This window comes from Aythya ferina (genome assembly GCF_964211825.1).
Source record: "Aythya ferina genome assembly, chromosome: 1".
In the NCBI taxonomy this organism is placed as follows: Eukaryota; Metazoa; Chordata; class Aves; order Anseriformes; family Anatidae; genus Aythya; species Aythya ferina.
The window spans coordinates 122,410,336-122,422,519 of record NC_140296.1 but is presented as its reverse complement, the minus strand read 5'-3'; the positions used below and the strand labels follow the sequence as shown (position 1 = coordinate 122,422,519).

At 40.6% G+C, this 12,184-nt stretch overlaps 1 protein-coding gene across 4 annotated transcripts in view; it reads right to left on the bottom strand.

The window, feature by feature from the left end:
• Positions 1-10,586, bottom strand: part of CFAP91 (cilia and flagella associated protein 91) — a gene marked incomplete at its 5' end in the record, with an annotated part of 35,161 nt that extends 24,575 nt beyond the window's left edge. For 3 of the 4 annotated variants that reach the window (XR_014686217.1, XM_084500454.1, XM_084500453.1), the window contains 9 exons: positions 262-404; positions 517-699; positions 955-1,112; positions 1,435-1,612; positions 2,277-2,458; positions 3,328-3,384; positions 4,898-4,981; positions 7,754-7,911; positions 9,926-10,186. Coding sequence is in view for 3 of the 4 variants with exons in the window: in XM_084500454.1 (XP_084356580.1) it covers positions 262-404; positions 517-699; positions 955-1,112; positions 1,435-1,612; positions 2,277-2,458; positions 3,328-3,384; positions 4,898-4,981; positions 7,754-7,911; positions 9,926-10,186 (1,404 nt within the window). Of the gene's footprint in view, positions 1-261; positions 405-516; positions 700-954; positions 1,113-1,434; positions 1,613-2,276; positions 2,459-3,327; positions 3,385-4,897; positions 4,982-7,753; positions 7,912-9,925; positions 10,187-10,498 lie in introns of those variants that run through there. The other variant, XM_084500455.1, reaches the window with a different exon arrangement.
• Positions 10,587-12,184: the final 1,598 nt, after the last annotated feature.

The following is a 12,184-nucleotide window of genomic DNA, read 5'->3' as shown; positions in this document are numbered from 1 at the left end:
TGTACTTGTTTTCTACAAGTCTGGACAGAAGCACAGATGTTTGGGAGACAGAGTACTGACAGACTGTGTTCCAGAGCAGTGCTGGTCATGCCTGAAACAGTCTGAATGTCTGATATGCCATCCTTCAAGTTGTCTTATAGAAAATACAAATTTAGCACAGCAAATTGGAAGAAAGCTTAAATGTATATCTTCCCCAAAGCATTTCTGAACAGTTAAAACCTGAGAGGAACTGACAGTCTGCTGCTGGATGCGGCTCCATACCTGGTGAACCAGTGCCAGCTCCACCTCTAGTCTTGCTGATCTTTTAACAAATCCAGTCTTAGTAGTAGTGTGCTTAGGCTTTGGAGCTTTAATCCTAGCCTGGGTGACAGAATGTGGGAGAGCTGCTTCCAGTTCACACAGTCCTAAGAGACACAAAGAATGACTAACTAATGAAGTGATGGAAAAAGAATTTTCAGTTTTGTTAAAACTTTTAATAAATACGTCATAAAAACTAAATGTTCTGAAATGCCTTACCTGCAAAGGTGTTAAGATAGAAGTTTTTTACAACAAAGCGTTCCGAATGGTTGTCTGGGAAATAACCAATCCTAGATAAAGGAGCATATGTTTGTGATGCAAAGTCAGTGTACTCTTTGATGATATCTCGTCTCTCCAGTTTCCCCATCACATTCTTCCTCTTAGCTATCAGTTTCCTGAGCACTAGAAAGGAAACACAAATATAAGAAGTTTCTTCATACAAGGAATTCTAAAAAGCCTCATCTTCAGAAATTCACAAAGGCTCTTGCTGGGTAATACAAAATATAAGCTGTTTGACCAGAACAAATGCTGGCCATGCATATCTATATTGTGGCTGCGAACTGTTTCATCTTCAGTAAAAACTGCAACTTTCTACAAATAGAAAGGGCTTGTTTGAAAACTGTCTTGTACTGCTCTCTCCCTGGTTTTCAGACTTACTCAGTACAAAGTCATGCTGAATCTTTTTCATTTTCTCTTTTTTAGCCTTCTGATGATTTTGCCAGTGGTCGTCCAAGCGCTTGGCATCCAGCTCACTCTGTTTCTCCTGTTGCCTCAGCAGCAGCTTCTTTAAGACTCTCAGTCGAATCTCCTGCAACCTGCAACGAAAAGAAAGGCCAGGTATGATTTAAAGCACTCTGCAGTGTTCTGTGCAATCCTGTCATTATCAAATCCCACATACCACTGCTTTACAGACAGTTCATACTGCATATTTCATATTTAATCTTTCATTTTGAAAAGTGAAAAACTGTTGCGGTAGCAGTCTCTAATATTGAATTTAACAAAAATATTCCTTTGGAAAATCAGGGGATTTTTCACAGAAATCAAAGGTGTGCACCCTCCGACCAATCCCCTAAGCCTTGTTGTTTATTCTCTGTTGGGGTGATAATTAAAAGAAATAGTGTATAGCTGGACTCCTACTTTTCTATTTCCTGTTCTCTAAAGGCCCACTCCTTCCTCTCCATATCATCCATCATTTTCCTCCTCTTCGCAATTTGTGCAGCATTGTCCATGGCTGGAAGAGTTGCTTCCCACGCACGTTTCTCCCGGGCACGTTCAATCATCTCCACCTCGGCTAGTCCTGCTGGTAGCCCCCGACCTTACAAGGACAAGAAGTAGCAGCTCTTTAGAAGAATCGTGAATCCAACAGTACACTAAGCTTTTAGAGAGCTTCATGGGCACATGCTCATATATTATACCAATGCAGAATGGTCAATAATCAGAAGTAAATACTTCTAAGGCCAGTGAAATTCTACAGAATGAGTAAAGGTTGGACCTACATTTGCTATAGCTTAGCTGGCATTAACACTAGCTCTTCATTCCTTTACTGCAGTCTGGAAAGGAGGACATTTTCTGAGAATGGACACTTTCTTTGGCGTGTCCAGTATCTATCACTATTGCAGGTGAGACACTGGGACATGAGGATCACAAGCTGCATTCTGAGGCAGCCTTCTTACGGTTTTCTTTCTGATGTCAGAACAGCTGAAGAACATCAGGTAAATGCAAAATTGCTCCTAGTAAAACATACAACCTTTTAATCTTGAGTGATCTTAAAACTCTTTATGAAATGCCTCAGAATAGCACTATTAAGCAGTTAAATATCACACATATTTTAAAAATAGCTAAAATAATGTGCCCTAAGGGAAGACAGCATTGGTCTACCAAAGCCAGCAATAGACTTGAAACCTGACATTGAATAAAAGAGAATATCCTGCTACAAGGGGCATGTAATTGTTATAATTTATTTTGATTTCACAACTCACCCCAAGTGAGAGTAGCAAGAGTCAGAAGTTCAGGGACTGAGCCACTGGGAACTACATATTCAGGGGAATAGGGATCCGTTTGGGCTTCACCATCCCTGTAATCTGTCTGTGTGCCCAAAGTTCGTAAGTTGGGACCAAAGATCTTGCTGTCTCTTGTAGCTGAAAGGATAAAGGGATCTATCCTGAAAAGAAATGCAATATGGAAGAACATTTGTCACATTCATTTAAAAGGAGAAAACAAATCAGAAATGCAACACTAACTTAAAGGTAAGATATTCAGTTGTACTGTTTTATCTTATCATTGCTCTCATTGATGTTAACTCCATCATCTTTAGTAAAAGCAGACCAAGACAACACTGAGTCCTTTGAAAGCTCTCTCCTTAGGAAAGCAATCCAGAAATCTTCCTGCTTCAGCTCTCCTGATTTTTTACATGCAAATCTTACCTATGTATCCATTATAAAGTATTGCTTTTAATAGGCACAAAAAAATAATAGTTGAGTATAAAATGAAGGACTGTTTCAATTTAACTTATGTATCTGCTTTTCCAACATTTCCAAAACTAAACTCAATTCTGACTTAAGCATGTGCAAGTATAGATCCTACTACAAACTGAATCTGCTTATGTTCCCTTAAAATTTGATTCCCACTGAAAATGGGCATCAGGCTACCACATTAGATTATATCACGGATGCTCATGGATTGCAACTATCACAGACATTGTAATAAAATGTTAGAAGAATTTGCAACTATATTGCTGTATTGGAGAATCATCTGTATTGGCTTCTCTTCGCTTTCTGTTTCAGGCCTTATAACACACGACACACACCTCTTCTACCCAGAAAGCACTACTTACCCACTGCAAGCAAATTCTGAACCATGCAGTCACCTGTTTCTCCAGGAATTTTCAACACTGAACAAACTCTACCTCTTAATGAGTTTTTCCTGTTGTTCATTATGAAAACTGTTGATCACCAGCTAAATAGTTAAGCAATCATTTTCTGGTGAGATGTGACACGTTACAACAGTATCGTTCCATAAGTCAGTACTTACATTTCCATTGCATAACAAACATTTGGTGGAAGCAGCTTATTAGAAGGGATGAGAGGTCTGAAAAGAGAGAACACAGAGGTAAGACAACAGCTATGAGGCTCAAAAGATCATTACAATTTAGAAAAACTGCAGTGTAACTTCACTGAAATTAGTGGACTGATTTTCCCCAACTCAAGTTATGTACTTGCATGTTGTGCCTGAATATTAAAGAATGTTTTCACAGCTAAGGAGCAACAGCTAATGCTTCACCGACAGAAGTACTATTCTTTTGACAAAGAAGGGGGAAAAAAAAAAAAGTATTTTCTCATTCTAAAAACTTGATTCTCCCTTCAACTTTTGATATTGGTCCACTTATGGCATTAGAGCAGTTACAGTAATCTGTGCTGTGCTAGAAGTGAGGAGTCATAGATAATAAGGCAAACTAAATGGAGTGATTTTCAACAGGATGGAGATCCTGGACATCTGTAGACTACTTGCAAATGGTCCATTAGAAGAAACTAAAGAAGTAGGCCTATTGTATTTGTTGTACAATGATCTACACTAAGACTGAACAAAGGAAAAGTATTCATACTAAGAACTCTTTCTTAGGAATTCCTACAGTTTGCTGTTCCATATCAATTTTGCTTAGTCTCTGAGAGACTTAAGACATTATGACTGGAAAAAATTACAAGTCTGCAATTTGGAAAAGGTGGAAAACCAGTGTTTTGTAATATGTTTTTAAACATACAGTTTTCAGAAAAGAGATATGCTTTGTATTTGCAGTCAAGACTGAATGGAATTTATAAAGAACAGCTGATTGGGTAGGAATACTTTATTTCTGATTCCCCCCTTAACATACAATTCTTTATTTTCCTTTCTAAAGTAACCAGATGAACTAAACACTTTGAAATAACAAAAGCTGTGCATGAGACTTTTTGCAAGTGACCTAGTCCAGTTTCTCAAGATATTTTACCTGTCCTCCTCCAAAGACTAAATGTCAATGTTATAGATAGGTCAACCTACCATCAAGCTCCCATCAGGAGTGAACCCTATTAGAGTTGACCTATTGGACCCTACTATTGTACCTGGGTTATGGCAGCATTCAGTTCTGCATGTGAACTCTTTTTTAAAGACATAGTATGTTGCCACATAAGATAAAAATGTAAAACTTCTCGAAGACTGTTAATTCACTCTGCCAGAATTACTCTTGATGAGTTTATTAGCCTGAGTTTTGATGTTTCAGAGAAGTCTACATGTAGAAACAGGTATTTCAATGTGTTTGAGATTGGAATTCTTTGCTGCTTGTAGAGAAGTTTCCTGAGAGCCTTATGCTCACTGAGTTGCTGCTTACGTCTTGCTACACTTCCAATTGGAATTGCAACACAAGACAGTAATTAGAAGTTAGAATTAGAAGTGAGTGTGCTCACAAAATTTTGTATATGTTTTATTAATTATTTGACTTATTTATGGTTTGATCTTTTCAGAGTTGCTTTGTTTGTTTGTTTTAAAGGCTATGGCATTTATTTAGGTGTACTTTAAACTTCAAAAAAACAAGCTTCTGAACTCTGTTTCAAATCAGGTCATTCCTTACCTTGCAAAATATTTGTAACGATTCCTTCCACTAACTTCAGGATCTTCATACATGATTGGGGGTATTTGAAGAGAAGGTTGACCTCTAAAAGTCAGAATACAGGATTCTTTAGTATCACATAGGAAGTATATTCAGAGCAGTTTGTTGTTAATTTTTGTGTGTTTTTTTTTTTTTTTTTTTCCTTATGCTTCATTACTTATTTTTTATCTCTACTTCTCTGGTTGCACAATCAAAACATACACATTACAATTCTGCAAAATCCCCATGCCTATGCAAGCAATTATATTTGTCTTTTTTCATCCTTGGTATAGAAATAGAAATACATTTTTATACTTTATTCGTTCCTTCCAGTGCATGGGCAAAGATTGTCATTGTCTATCTTTAATAAAATTTCCTTATGTGCTTGGCATGACAAGGACTGTCCACTTGTAAATGTTTGATCTTGTAAAGTAAACAACATTTACTGGGAACTGTGGGGGGCAAGTTCATTTCCATAAGAGTGAAAAACTTTCCATAACAGAAAATATGCAGAAAGCAGTATAGTGAACAAAGTGAAAGACCACCATTTGCTACCTTTCAAAGAGTAGCTAAAAAGATTTTGAGCAAAGGTGAAAAAATTTAAAATCAACTATTTCAATTTCAATTATCCAATACAGGAGAAAAAATATGCTGAGACTAGTGCATCTTTTCCAAGAATAGTCTTTCTTCATTTTTTCCCCATCTTTCCCCATGAAGTATGTAGACTGTTTAATTTTTTCACTATAACATCTTGGATTTCTTTGTTGCAAACCTTTGGATAACCATGAGGTCTACTGAGGCAATCAGTGAGAGAATGGGTAGAACTCAGTCCTTTGAAAGCTATGCATCAGGACTGCTATTTGATTTCACAACTACTTCATACTACAATCTTACTCTTCTCAACCTCCAGGCTTGTTAAAACTAACAAAAACTTATTTAAAGAAAAGTCCATGTCATGCTGTTAAGGTAAATCCTTCCCTTAAGTTATAGGACTGGCCATATAAGGCCAGTCCTGAAGGTCATGTTTTCCTAATACCATTCTTGGTGACTTATAAGAATCCTGACTTTAAATGTATGAGATTCTGTGTACTGCAGTTTGCTACTGTCGCCCAATTTTAAATACAGAGGCATATTTACAGAGATAAAGTTAATAACACATAATGTTGCTCAACAGCTGGGATGAAAACAGAGGACCACATACTGAGATCAGCTGCCTTCAAAGACCTCGTGTGAGCCCTGTGAGCTGTGATGTGGAACTTGGGGAGCCAACTGTATGGTTACCAACTCCAGCAAAGCCTGAAGAGAGATAAGCCTTAACCTCATGTGACAGACAGTTTACTGCCAAGGTAAGCTTAAAGTCATCTCTTCCTAGCACTTTCCATCATAACATGTAACAAAAGAGAGGGGAAGGGCTTGGGATGCAGTGCAGTAACATGAGATACTTGCTCAGCACTAATTAACCTATTACTGTAAAGTCATGTTTGTAATTCAAATGAGTTAACTGAGCTGATGGCTTGTTCCACTAGCGGTCTCTGTGTATCAGTGTTGCTTCGTCCAGATGGATTTGTTTCACTCAGCACAGGTGGGCACTTATTTTTATGATCTAACTTTATTAGCATAAGCAGTTCACCCTATAATGATATAGTTATAGGCACAATGGGAACCCGGTGAAACAGCCCCTTTTATTCCACAGATCCTGCCTCAGATCCTGCCTCTTCCATGTCCTTGACTTGTATTTGCTGACTTTGCTGAAATAAACGAGCATTTACTCCTGATAACCTTGCAGAAGCAATACAAATACTGCAAAGGCAGCTGGAAAATATTCTATCTTCTGTATCAGCAACACTGTCAATCAGTGCAGGTTGAAAGAGAGGGGATGTATTTCCCATCTTTTGTTAATTGCAAGATACTTTGCAAATACGTGTTGCTGAAATAAAAAGTAATTTTAAAGCAGCTAAGGTGTCAGTTAAGTTCCTGTTACAGAATAACAGGCAAAATGGAAGAAGCCACTGAGTTTTGCATGTGCATGGGGACAGCTTGAACTGTTGAAATTAAGAAAAAAAAAAACTTTCCACAGTTATTAATTTATTGTAGAAATGAAAAGTGTATGCTTTTGAAACTGAACAGAAACACGTGAAATACTTAGTTATCACTCAAACATCCTTGATTATTGTCTGGCAAATGGTATAACTCAGTTCACAACAATATCAGAGAACTTCTATGAAAAGTCCATGGTCTAAAGTTAGCTAGGAAAGAAAAAAAATCTGAAAACAACTAGTTAGGCTGGTGCCTGCAGTCTTGAATACAGCTCTAAGAGGAATCCTAAAGATGCACGGTGTGGCAAAACACATAAATGGTTGCTTAAATATTTGCTGAATCAGAAATGCAAATTGCAATGCCGGGAGAAAGATCATCTAAGAAGCCCCTGAACTAAAACTCTGGTGCCTTGGTTCAAGCCCTATGCTCTCTTAAATGTGCAGCAAAAGCAATCTAACCAGCTGCAACTTCATGAGACTACAAGGAAACAGCTACCACTGAAGTAGCGCACATGAGCCACTGAAGTCTTTGTAACTTGTCTGATCTCTAAGAGATTGAAATAACTCTCTCCACTTTGCCGGCAACCCGTTGCAGAGCAGATAGCACAAGGATGAAGGAATGTGCAACATCCACCCTATAAGAAACAGATGGGCAACCATACTCCACAACAGCTGCAATCTCTTAATTTCAAGGGATATATAAGTAGGAGCAAATTGCAGTCATCTCCACTTCAGTGTGTAAGGGTTTTTGTTGTTTTTGTTTGCATGTTTGTGTTAAATTACCCAACCATGGAACACTTACAAAGCAAGCTGCTGAAGAGCCTCCAGGCGCTGCTGAGCCCTCCCTCTCCATCTTCGGTCAATCAATGGAGGCACTGGATCTTTGCTGTCCAAGCACAGACTGTAGCCCGGGAAATGGATCAAGCTACTAAACATGCTTGTGAAAATTGGTACCTTTACCTAGCGTTTGTGTGGACACAAAGAAGGAGAATCAGTGATTTAGTGATTTCAAATAGCATCAAAGAGATCACACTTTCAGCTGATGCTGGTAAGTATATGTATGTGAGCAGCCCATAGAAAAGCCTGGTGTTATTTACAGGACATTTGGGATGAGGAAAGAAGAAGGCATACATATGCTAATGATGTCAGCTGGTTAGATGGTACTTCTCAAGATGTGGAGCATACCAGACTAGCAGCAGATGCACAGATATGTCTTGTGGCTGTTTTCCAGCGTCTAAACTTATACTTAATATCTAAGGGTCTAACAGTTCATTACATAAAGAAGTTAGTGTGCATTAACAGTGAGTATGCAGTAATGTGAACTTCTAACACATTATCCCACGTAACTCCCTCCCGTTTCATGTGCTCTAGAAGTGAAGTAACATATTCCACTTACAGAGTAAAGTTACTTTATTTTATACTATAACAATTTTAGCATGTGCTAAAAATATCTCAATGGGTGTTAGCGCACAAAAATGATCACATTAAAAATCCACACCCTTCCTTCTGGAGTACTGATTTCCCTGGATAGACATGCCTTAAATCTCAAAATTTATGGTTGCCCATAAATCGTTGGAATTGTGTCTCTGCTGTAAGTGATGTAGCTATACTGGCTTGAGTTTCCGTAAAGCCTGAAATCAGATTTGAATTGTGCATTGACTCTTTCATTTCAGGGGGTGCTAACTCAAACGCATATAGGATTATAGTGACATTTCAAGCACAGTAACTCATCGGAGTTAGAGTGTCAGATTATGAAGACCTAGGCAAACTACTATGAGTAACTGCTCACTGTGCGTGAGACTGCACTTTCATTATACTTCTTTTGAAAGGGAATTAAACTTCTAAGATTTTGGAAGAGCTTCTAAATTAGTATTATTTCATCCTCTGTCCGCCTCATTTTGTGATGCTATAGACCAAGAATTCAAAGTCATATTGTTTTGTATTGCAGATTATGCAGTTGTTGATTCATATGCTTAAAACATGTTCTGTACAAATTGAAGTACGTCACCATGCCCCTCTGCAACATTACATGGGTGACATCCACAACCTCAGTGCCAGTATGTCTGCTTATTTTGTCTGGCCTGAACTGTTAGAACAGCCATACCGCTACAGGCATCTTCATGATGACAGTTTCCAGCTCCTTGTGTGTGTCTCAGCACACAGGTGCAGACAAACAGGCATTTCTTTCATTTAGATATGTATTTACATATAAAAGAGCCGGAGATAACTATGTAAGAGACATCCAGAAACATTCTCCAAAAAAAAAAAGTTTTTTGATCCCATTGTTGGAATGCTTTCTAGGGAATGTCTCATTGCTGTACAGAACAGACTTTCAGACTTCAGAATATCTGCCTTGCAGGCTCAGTCAAGTGTGTAGTTTCAGCAAGACTCTTTGTTTAAAATCCAATTCATTGTGCAGTTGTAGCAAGTCTGTTTTTCTTTGGCATCCTACCTATATGCAGCCTGTCCAGACATCAATCACTGTCTAAAGGTGTGACTGTAGCTCCCTAGGGACATGCCCTAGCTGGTTTTAAACTAGCAAGGCTGAATACTGGTAGGAGAGGGGCAAAGCCAACAGGGAGCTAAGCATGGGCTAACTAGCTAACAGCTTAGCTAGGAAGTGAAACTGTTCCAATCTCGTATGAAGTATTAGGATGGGTTTGTAACCTTTTACAGGCTGTGTAGTTGATGGTACCTAGGTGGTTTTAAGCTGTTTAAGTATGCTACCTTGTGCTGCAGTGTAAGTATATCCAAAGGTAAGTGAGAGGACACCGTGCAATAACACGTTTTAATAGCTGTGCTTGCAGTTGCTTCCCATATTGTCTTGTATTTGGTAACACTGCTTCCTTTGCTTTGTATTTTGCTGTTTAGTGGAGTAGCTTAGACCTGAGACAGTAAGCAAATTTCTATCCATGTGTGTGCATACACCAGAAAAATGAGGTGTATCTGTGAGCTATCTTTGGCCAACACCTACCAATTTATCACCGATAAGTTGGATATTTGCCTTTGAATGGTCCTTCTCACTCGACAGCGTGTACAGAGGGTCTGAAAGACAAGAAAACAAATGGAACCGGTCACGTACAGGAGGAACCAGCATGAGGCGCTGCTCAGGCTCTAGTTCCCTCTTTATGTCTGTCCATAAGAGATTATAAACCAAGCTAGGAAAGAAAAAGTGAAACATGACTCCATAGTAACTCAATTCTGCTATCACACAGAGGAGCCTCAGCGCTGACATACAACTAGGTGTGCATGCAAGAAGACAAATCTGCAAATAACACTTTCCTTGCAAGCTCTGCTGCTGAAACAAAGGATGAAACAGAAATAAAGGACTGGACAGCGGTGAGCCCTCGGACGCCCTCATGCCACCGAGCACGGCGGGATGGGGAGGAAGACCCGGCTCCCCTCCAGCCCTCCCCGCCCACAGCCTGCAGCCAGCCCCGGCAGCTCCGCAGCTCCCCCCGGGGCCGGGGCCGGGGCCGGGAGCCCACCGCCCCGGCCCCCGCCTCGCAGCCCAGGGGCTCCGCCACCCCCGGCGCGGTGCCGGTACCGTAGAGGCAGTCGAGGGGCCGGCCGGACGCCATTTGGGAGAGCACGGCGCCGGCAGCGGTTACTGTGGCGACCGGCAGCGGCGGGGCGGGTCTGGCCGCCGGGACGTGCCCATGGCGGAGTGACGCTGGCTCGGGGGGGAGAGTGTTGGGTGACCTTCAGTGCCGGCACTGACACCAGTCCTACACTGCCACCACAAGTCCTTCACCATCACCATGAGTCCTTTGCCACCACATGTCCTTCACCATCACAACTCCTTCATCACCACAACTCCTTCACCACCACCATAAGTCTTTCATCACAACTCCTCCACCACCACCACAAGTCTTTCATCACAAGTCCTTCACCACTACAATTCCTTCACACCAGCACAAGTCCTTCACCACCACCATGAATTCTTCACCTCTACCACAAGTCCTTTACCACCATCACAAGTCTTTTATCACCACAACTCCTTCACTGACACCACAAGACTTTCATCACCACAAGTCCTTCACTGTCATCACGAGTTCTTCACCATCACAACTCCTTCCTCACCACAACTCCTTCACCAGCCCAAGTCCTTCACCACCACCACGAATCCTTCATCACCACCAGCCCTTCAGACCAGCACAAATCCTTCACCACCACCACGAATCCTTCACTACCACCACAAGTCTTTCACCACCGTAACTCCTTCACCACCACCTCAACAAGTCCTTCACCAGCACTACCACCTCAGGGCGCCATGTATGAGGGGTAGCCTTCACTCCCTTTCCCAGTGGTGGCTGCTCACTCAAAGTGGGCCCATTACACGGTTGTAAAGGGCTGCATGGTGAAACAGGCATAGATGTGGTTTGCACATAGCTTGAGGAGGGCGGGGAGTGCTCCGCTGAGAAAAGGGAGGGGGGACAGGCTAGGCGGTTTTGCTTTTCAACAGCTCTTGCTCAAGTTGTTTTATATAATGCTCTCCAGTTCCCCTGGATCCTTGCTTAGTGCTTAAGAAAAACTGGTCTAGCAATTATGCTGGGGGACTGGATTCAAGCCTGGATTTTCTTATTCCTGGCACCGCTCATGACTATAGGACATCCCTTACTATAAAGTGGTGAAAATAGGCTTGGTGGAGCAGCTGGAGGTATTTTTGCATTTGTAAAGCATCTGAAGAGATGTGCACAAAGGATTACAAATAAGCATTATTCTGTTATTGGGATGCATTGATGTTTTTGAAATGAGGATGGCTGTCACCTTCTCAGAGGAGCAAATCTAGAAACACTCATGTTGTTAAATGGGATGAGCTCTCCTTTTGTCAGTCTGAGGGGATATGGAAGCAATGCTGCTGAGACTACTCTTTTAGGCAGAACAGGACACAAAAAGCAGTGGAATTGCAAATGGGCCATCTCCTTTGCCTATAAGCTTAAAGTAGCATTCATTATTCATTGAATTAATTATTTTGTATACTAAATAATTATTTGCAACTTGGTGTGTCTGATGGAAAATTTTGGTCCCTCACTGCTTTATCATAGGAGAGAGACACAAGGACTACAGTTCCAAATTTCATGACTCTATCAATGCTGTATTACTTTTCTTCAAGGCCTGATGCTTGTTTGAAGCAGCAAGGTAATTCTTAGGGTAACAGATCAAAGTGGGTCAGTTGAAGACTGAAATAAGAAATGCTGCCACAGCTTTACATAATGGATTGATTCATCCT